This window comes from Crocodylus porosus, unplaced genomic scaffold (assembly GCF_001723895.1).
Source record: "Crocodylus porosus isolate Cpor-Errol unplaced genomic scaffold, CroPor_comp1, whole genome shotgun sequence".
Lineage (NCBI taxonomy): Eukaryota > Metazoa > Chordata > Crocodylia > Crocodylidae > Crocodylus > Crocodylus porosus.
Window position 1 is genome coordinate 104677524 of NW_017728947.1, and position 8446 is coordinate 104685969.

The window sequence follows — 8446 nt, forward strand, 5'->3', positions numbered from 1 at the left end:
GAATCGAATCAGAACCATCCAAATCAATTTGGAGAGATTTTGGCAACTTGGACATAGACACAGCTTTAAATGTTTTTTCTACATATCTTAAGGTATGCGGCAGCTCATGAATGCTGTGATGCTGGGGCAGATGGAGCTCCCTACAGAAGCATGGAGGGATCCCCAGTGTGCTCTGCAGCAGACCACTTCCAAGTATGCTAGGGAGTGCATGGGGGGACCCCCCCATCTTAGCAACTGATGCTTCCTGGGTCTGGGGGAGCACCTGAAGTCCCCCCACAGACAATTGCTGAGCTGAGTGTGCAGGGGACATCAGCACGCTCAGCAGCGGACCCAGAAGTGGACTGAAGTCCACTTCCAGGTTCACCACCAAGCTCCAGGTTTACCACCAAGCACACAGGAGGCCTCCCTGCGCTCCTTTGGGACACTCCAGCCACCCCAGCATTGCAGCGTTCATGAGCCATGCCTGGTACCTCGAGGTAAGTAGAAAAAACATTTAAAGATGCATCTGTGTCCAAATCGCTGATTCTCCGATAGGCATCAAATCTTCAGATTCAGATTTGGCCAAACTGAATTGGGGACAGCGATCCGAATCAATGAACTGAATTGCTGTCCCTGATTTGGGCCAAATCCAAATCAAATATGGCCCATTTCACACACCCCTACTGATTACCAGGGATCTAGGTTTTTCATTCATCATGCAGAAATACAATAAGAACCAGATTTTCTTATTTTGGGGAGAAAAACCTGGATTTTCTCTTTAAGGAGAAAAACACAGGAAAGGTGGGCTTCCCCTTGCAGGCTGGCAGAGTTCCAGCTTGCAAGGGGCTGCTTCAGGCTGGGGGCAGGAGGACAGTGGTCAGGCAGGCAGCACCATGTACATGTGCCCGCTCATACGTGCACATAGCCACCAGACAACCTGAAGAGCAGCTCCCTGCAGGTAAGTCTCGCAGGGGGTGGGGGGGATTGAAGGCCCTATAGCGAGGGAGGGAATTGGGCAGGGCTGGGGTGCAGGACCAAAATGTGCAGCTGTAGGTCCCCTGACAGGGAGCAGGATGGAGCTGTGGGTGGTTCATCCAGGGGGCAGCAGTGGGAGAGGGGAGACTGGATCCCCACTGCCGCGTGCACTCCCAGGGGGCGCATACAAGACATCCCCCAAATTTGTGCAGGCATAGAGGCCGGCTGCCCACTGCAGGCTTAGGCTCCCCACCCTGATGCCCTGTTCCCATAGTGCCATTTCATTTCAATCACAGAAGAAAGCAGTATGTGGGGTTTTTAATCAAAGAATGTGTTTTTGGGGTTTTGTGTTTTTTTGTTTTGTTTTTTTTTAAATCGGCGAATATGCCATTTTTAAACAGAGAAAACCAGGATCCCTGATCACATGATACAAGTATCGAAGTCTGCTGGCAGCACAAAACAGGGAAGATTGTACTGTATAATCAGAGATTCACACATGCAGCCAAAACCACCCAACTCTTAGGACAACGGATGCTCAGAATTATCCTCAAGCAAACCTGCCTCCACTTCAGATACCGAATTGACCAATTCCAGAGGGCTACATCCACTTCAACACAGCATACGGCCTTACAGTGCGACTGGAAAACAAAGGAGACCCTCAAGACTGAGAAGTCCAGAAAAGAAAAGAATATTGTGTTCACCTGAATCCAAGACTACTTTGAATTTAAAGACACCACTCCCCTCCAATTATTAGACTCTGTAAATGGAAAATTATAAGTTTTAGAAGGTCATCTGAAATTGGTCCCCCAATCTGCTGTGGCTTGGAAAGCAGTGGTGGGGAGCAACGGGCCACATACCTGCCCCTTGCTCCCCTACTCATCGTCTCCCACCCATGCCTGTTCCCCTACCGTGTAACCCCCCTGCCATAATGCATTTTTCTGCCCACTGCCCTTCCCACCCCTGCTCACTGGCCCCTGTATCTACCCCCCCACCACTCTGCCTCCTTCATCCCTGCAGCCTGTCTCCACCACTGCTCCCCCCTAAAGCCTGCCCCCCCTGGCTCCCTGCCCTCTTTACCTTCTGCTGAAACTCTGCTCTCCTCTGGGGCAGCCAGCAGCAGCAGCCCCAGCTCGGGAGAAGCGACAGCAACTCCCAGACACGCCAGGTAGGGGCTGGAAAAACCAGAGCCAAAGCAGAAGGTAAGTGGGGGGACCAGTTGGGTGGCAGGGGAGCAGAAAGTGGGAGGGCAGGCTACGGGGAGTATGGGGGGGTGGGAGGCTGGATGTTCCACGCCCCCCCCCACCACACACACACCCCTCTCACTGTCTCCCCCATACTCCCCCCACCATGACCCACTTCCTCCACCAAACAAGAGACTTTACAGTCCAAAGCAGGTGGCACTGTAGCTCCAGTTTCCACCCTAAGCCCGGGGTCAAAACCAGAGCTGAGCAGCCACCTGCTTTAGGCTATACTTAAATCCAAAACAAAGGTTTTTTTCCTCCTATGCCGACTGGGAGAGGGACAGGACTCGTACCGAATTCGTGCAAGTATGGCAGTTTATTTAAAACTAGTCAGGGTATTTTTTCCTCCAGCTTCTTACTTTCCTGACGTTTAAGTTGTAAGGAAGTAGTTAGTCTTCATGGGCTAATGACTACTATACTTTAAAAAGAGCTAAACTGAAATTCAGGTCTGTACAATGTTCATTCTTTCATCCTATTATACACTTCACTGACAGAAAAAGGAAAAAAGAATCTTATTAGCAGAACCTACGGAGTCTCACGTGCTGGCAGCTTTGGACCAGATTTGAGGCAGGAGCTTACACCATGCCATGACCTTTCTCCACAGATAGTAGATAGTCCTTGTGGTGTCAGTTGGGCTATCTAAGGTGTAGGACACTATCCAGTATGAAGAAAGGTAGCACAATAATCTGGCTCCACGTCAATTATGCTACAATTATTTAAGTATGCCTAACTATCTCTTCCTTGCTATTCACAGGCAGCCACAATTCTGACAGCCAAGATTTCACCTTCGAGTTGTATGCAAAAGCCTCTACTTGAGGGAAAAATTATTTCGAAATCCTCCAAAGGAAATGAGAATGACAGATAAGATATCAATGGAAGCCCATCTACATCTTAATCACATGCCATCTTTTGACAATCTAATGTGACAAAATCAATCAGCTCTCATCTCACAAATGCATCAGGCAGCAGTGATGATTAGCCAAGTGACAACCTGTGCCTATGGATATAAGCAACAGCAAATGAAAATGGAAGCATATCCAATTTCTAAAATAAAAGACTCTTTTCGTTGATTAAAAAATTGGATCTTGCAAACTACATTAAAATGTATACCATATCAGCACTGCCTTTTTCAGCTTGTGCACCTTTTCCCTGAGGTCTGTTTATACCTCTTCAAAAGCTCTCTCTCCCCCCCCCACATTGCCTCTTACCATCACACATTTTGTTAGCATAAACAAGTTGACAATCTTATTTTACCACTGTCTGAAAACAAAAGCATAGGAACATTTATTCTTGAACATAAATGCAGACAAAGCATTTCAAGGGCATTATAACCTGATAAAGTAAAAAGCCATGAGAGGTTACTGGATCATAAAAAGGTATAGTGGACATGTCAACCTTGAAAAAGCCCTTTTAAGCAATGATAGTGTTGTCAGGTGCCATTACCATTCATCAGACAGCTATCTGACCTCATAAGGCAGATTTATAAGAATCCAGCAAGAGTACAATGTAAAAAAATCAGCAATTGGCAGAATTACAGGCCTGCCAACTCCATGGTAAATAGTACCACAAGGGGTTGAGGCCACATTCAAAACTAAAAATTAAACATAAGCCATCACATTTTGAAACAACTTAAACCCATGCATCAACAAAAGTCGCGTTCTCAAGTACCGTTCTGTAGAGTTTGTGCTCGCGACTCCTTTCCCAAATTGGCATGAAATCCTCCTCCTATCAACGGTGTTTTACCCGGACCTACAAAGAGACAAAAAAAAAAAAAGCACAGAGCTGTCAAATACAGTAAAATCTTATGAAAGCATTAAAAAACCCAATCAAAAAACCCACACCTTACACCGTAGCCTGCTTTTATTCAATACTTTTATGATTTAAAACAGAACAAGTTAGTCTGGGTTAGGAGGTAGATGACAGCTGCCTGGCACAAAGAACAGACCCAAGCAGTTTATACATTCCTTGGACAGCCAGCAGGGAGACTGACTTTCCCAGATCCTGGTTTCACACCTGGTCTGCTACAAATGTAGTGAAAAAATGTGCTGTTCCTTCCTGTAGGCAGAACATTACATCCCAATCCAACCCTAACTTGTAAAATCCTTTTCAAAGGAAGCCATGCAACAAACTGCTTGGCTTTTATTTTTTGTCAGGAGAAAGTTCATATGGAAATACAATAACTAAAACATGGTTGTGGTGCTCCCAAGTGACTGCACTGCAGGTAACAAATACAAACCTGCCCATTAAAATAGCAGCAGTTTAAAATCAGGCAGCTGTCCTGCAGCTGGGTTAGGATGTCCGGAACTACTGTAGCCCTGCTAAGCAAGTTTAAAGATGAAAATAACTCTCAGGAGAAAGTTTCATACTTCCTGCCACTCCTGCCTTGCTAAATTAGCATAAAGCACTGGTCACCAACCAGTGGATCTCAGAGCCTCTTGGAGTCGATTCAAGCCTGGGGTGAGGGACTGAGTGCCCGCATGCATGCGCACACGCATGTTCCAGCCCAGCAGGTCAGTCCGTGCGGGAGGGAAGGTGCAGGGGCAAATCGAGGCCCCCCACGGTGAGCGAACAGTGCCGCAGAGGCAAGAGCAGGAGTAAGTGAGTGGGTCCCCAGCCAGGTGGGACTTACCTGCTGGGGAGGTGCGCCCTCCAAAAATGTTTTCTTCCTCTGCCTTGATCTACCCCTCCTCCCTCCCCACAAACCTGCCTACTGGGCAGGGGAGGGAGGGGAGAAGGGGGCAGCAGCAGTGCACAGTAGATCTTGGGTTTCTTTTAAATGCCAAAGGTGATCTCCTACTTAGAAAGGCTGGAGGCCACTGGCATAAAGTAAGGGCAGGTTCTCCCACCTGGTTCCTAAATCAGCAGCATCAACACTGATGCCACCCTGGCCCTCCTGCAGACAACAGAAATAAGGGAAGTCAGAAAGTCAGGACTGCAGAAGTGAATGCTGAACTGAACTAACAATCATGAAGAACCATCCCCAAAAGTGGATTTTAGATATGAGAACATGCCAATTTGAGAAGCAAAATGCTAAATCCTGCAGCGCTGAAATAATTAAGTACTGTACTGTTCTGAGTGTAAGTCAAACCTGAATTAGACAGCATTACATTTTCAGGTTCTGGTTTGGAAAAAAAAAAACGGCTTTTTCTATGAATATGAGTCCATGACAGCAGATAAAAAACTTTGAACTGCCACTGCCCTTTCAGATGCCCTCTGGAGAATTCAACAACAAAGGAAAGGACCCAAAGACACTAAGAATATTGCAAGTACAAAAACCCAAACTTGTTCAGGGCCAAATTACAGGCCAACCTCAGGTACAAGTCAAATGCAAATTGTTAAGTTTCATTTGGAGAAGGAAAAGAAAAGAAAAAAGAAGAGAGAGACAGACAATTACTATATTCAATACAGTACAGTAGTTAATCATCTGCAGGACATTCCGAACCCCAGCGGTTCTCTTTCTGGTAAGAAAAAGGTGACATTTGTCCCCTGTCATACTCCCCTTCCTCCCAAGTCCACAAAAAAAATCCTTCCATCTGAATAAACCTGTACAAGGTACTTTCTGGAAGCAAGTGCCATTCCTGAGTTGGGCTGTGGCACACGCGTGGATAGAAGTACATAAAGGAGGGAAGTGTCATTTCAAAGGAGTTTAAGACATGAAGAGTACTGTATTTCTCTAATTAATAAAGGAAGTGAAGAGCTAAGCTGGCAACCCAAACTGCTCCAGCCATCTGGCAAGGTTGCACTGTACTAGGCCTTCTGGACCAGCCCCCTCCTTCCAAGTATTTAATTTTAAATCATTTTGAGAGAGGTATAAAACAGCCAAGACAAAAGAACGATTTTGCACACTCTTGTGAAATCTTTGCAGAGATCAACCTCCCATGGTTGATTTTGCAGAAGAGGGTATGGAGCCCTTTGAATCCGGCTAGATTGTCAATGCTCTCTCTTCACTGTAGAGGTACACCAACTTCAGCTGCCTTTTATTCACTAGTCTCTTCAACCAAAGAAATAAAATAAAAAACCCAGAGGTTCTAGATGTGGAGGCTCCACAGCTTAACTATGACAGATCAGGATCCTGGTAAGAAAACCAGAACAATCACCATGGACTTCAGACACCCAGCGTGTTGACAGCATCGCAGAGGTTTAACCAGATGTTCCCAAACTTGTTCTTACCGCGTACCCCCTTCCAGAGTTACCAGCAGTCTGTGTGCTCCTACCAACATATTTTAACCCCTTAAATATCAATTATTATTATCATTAAAATTAAATCCGCCAGTACACAATTTCTCCTGCATATGTCTTGCGTACATGTACCACAGTTTGGCGACCGACGTGGAAGATAAAAATCTATTTCTTTTTCATTCTCCCATACCTAAAATGGTCAGATCCCTACACTGCCCAAGACAAACTAATTAGGTACACAGCACAGAGCTTTCCAACCCTGTCTGCATAAGATTGTTTTAGTATTTCAGAGGACCAATTGCTAACCTGCGTTTCAAGATGGGCTCATCAGGTCAACGGAGGTGACTAAGAAGAACACAGAAGAATGGTAGAAGAAGGGAGAAAGAAGATCTAAGACACCAGTAATACAAATGGTGACACAAACTGTTGACTCACCTGATTGATTTAACAGGTAAAAACATACCCAAGTGTCTGAGATTGCGTAAGAGCCAGGAAGACTTGAAATTTGATTTAAAATTCATTTGACCAAATGATATTCAATGAAAAGTGCTGATGTTGACAGGCAAAATGTTTACGCCAATGTGATCTGCATTACACCAGAGTAAAAAAAAAAACCAACAACAAACAGGGAGATTACAGAAAAGGTCTAAACTGAGGTAACTTAGTTAGGGACCCACTGCAGAGGTATGCCGGGTCCTCGTCATTGGCAATTCCGTCCTAAGAGGAACGGACGGGCCCATCTGTCACTCTGGCCCCATGGCACACGAGGTTTGTTGCCTGCTTGGATCAGGACATCATGGAGATGATCCCGGACCTCATCCAACCCTCTGATCATTACCCCACGGTCCTCATCCACGTAGGAACGAATGATGCAGCCAGGGGCAACCCGGACTGCATCGTGAGAGACTACAAGGCTCTAGGGGCAAAGCTCAAGGATACGGGGCACAGGTGGTTTTTTCTTCTATCCTTCCAGTGAGCAGACGTGGACGGCACCACGAGACGTGTCAGTGAGGTCAACCGGTGGCTATGGATCTGGTGTTACCAGGCGGGCCTTGGGTTCTTGGACCATGACCTGCATTTCAGGACAGAGAGGAAAGGCGGGGGCGTGGCACTCTGCATTAAGAAGGAATACACATCCTGATCAATTCATAAAGAATCAGAGGAGGGACACTCTGAAGCGCTTTGGATTAGATTACAGGGCAGTCAAGGGGAAAGAGACTTACAGTGGGGGTCTACTACAGACCTCCCAACCAAGGGGAAGAGCTCAACCAAGAATTCTTGGGTCAGCTCACAGAGGTAGTGAAGGCTAAGGATGTGGTAGTCATGGGAAACCTGAACTTCCCGGACATCAGCTGGGAAGAGCAGTCAGCCAGGTCTGACCGCTCACGTAGGTTCTTAGACAGCGTGCAGGACCTCCGTCTAACCCAGGAGGTGCACAGCCCCACCAGGGGGAACGCCTTGTTGGACCTGGTGCTGGCCATGGGCGACGACCTGGTGAGGGGGCTGCGGGTGCTTGACCACCTGGGCGACAGTGATCATCGCCTGCTGGGATTCACCATCCAGCACAAGGGGGCAGAGGCATGCAGCAAGGCAGCAGCCCTAGATTTCAGGAGGGCAGACTTCACCAAGCCAAGGAGAACAGTCAGGGATAAACTGAGGTCCCGGAGGGGAAGGGAGCCAGGTGTGCAAGGAGAGCAGTTGCTCCTCAAGGAGACGATCCTCCAAGCCCAAAGAGAGAGGTGATCCCAACGAGGATCAAAGGGAGCAGGAGGGCACACAAGCCCCCATGGCTCACCAAAAACATCTGGGAATGTCTCCTAGCTAAAAGGGAGGCATACACCCAATGGAAAAAGAGGGGGCATCACCAGGGATGACTACACTGCATCTGCTCGTAGATGTAGGGCGGCAGTCAGGAAGGCCAAGGCGGAGATGGAACTGGGACTAGCTTCCCAGATTAAGGACAACAGGAAGTCCTTCTTTAAATACATGGGGGGTAAAAAGAAGGTTCCGGGTAACGTGGAGCCCCTGCAGGACACGTTAGGAAATTTGGTCGTTACACCAGACGACAAAGC

The 8446-nt window shown here is 47.2% G+C and overlaps 1 protein-coding gene across 1 annotated transcript in view; it reads right to left on the reverse strand.

The window, feature by feature from the left end:
- The window catches only part of BRF1 (BRF1, RNA polymerase III transcription initiation factor subunit), a 249905-nt gene that overhangs the window by 216713 nt on the left and 24746 nt on the right, over positions 1 to 8446 (reverse strand). The window contains exon 2 of the mRNA XM_019550818.1: positions 3864 to 3944. Within this exon, the coding sequence (XP_019406363.1) occupies positions 3864 to 3944 (81 nt within the window). The remainder of the gene's footprint in view (positions 1 to 3863; positions 3945 to 8446) is intronic.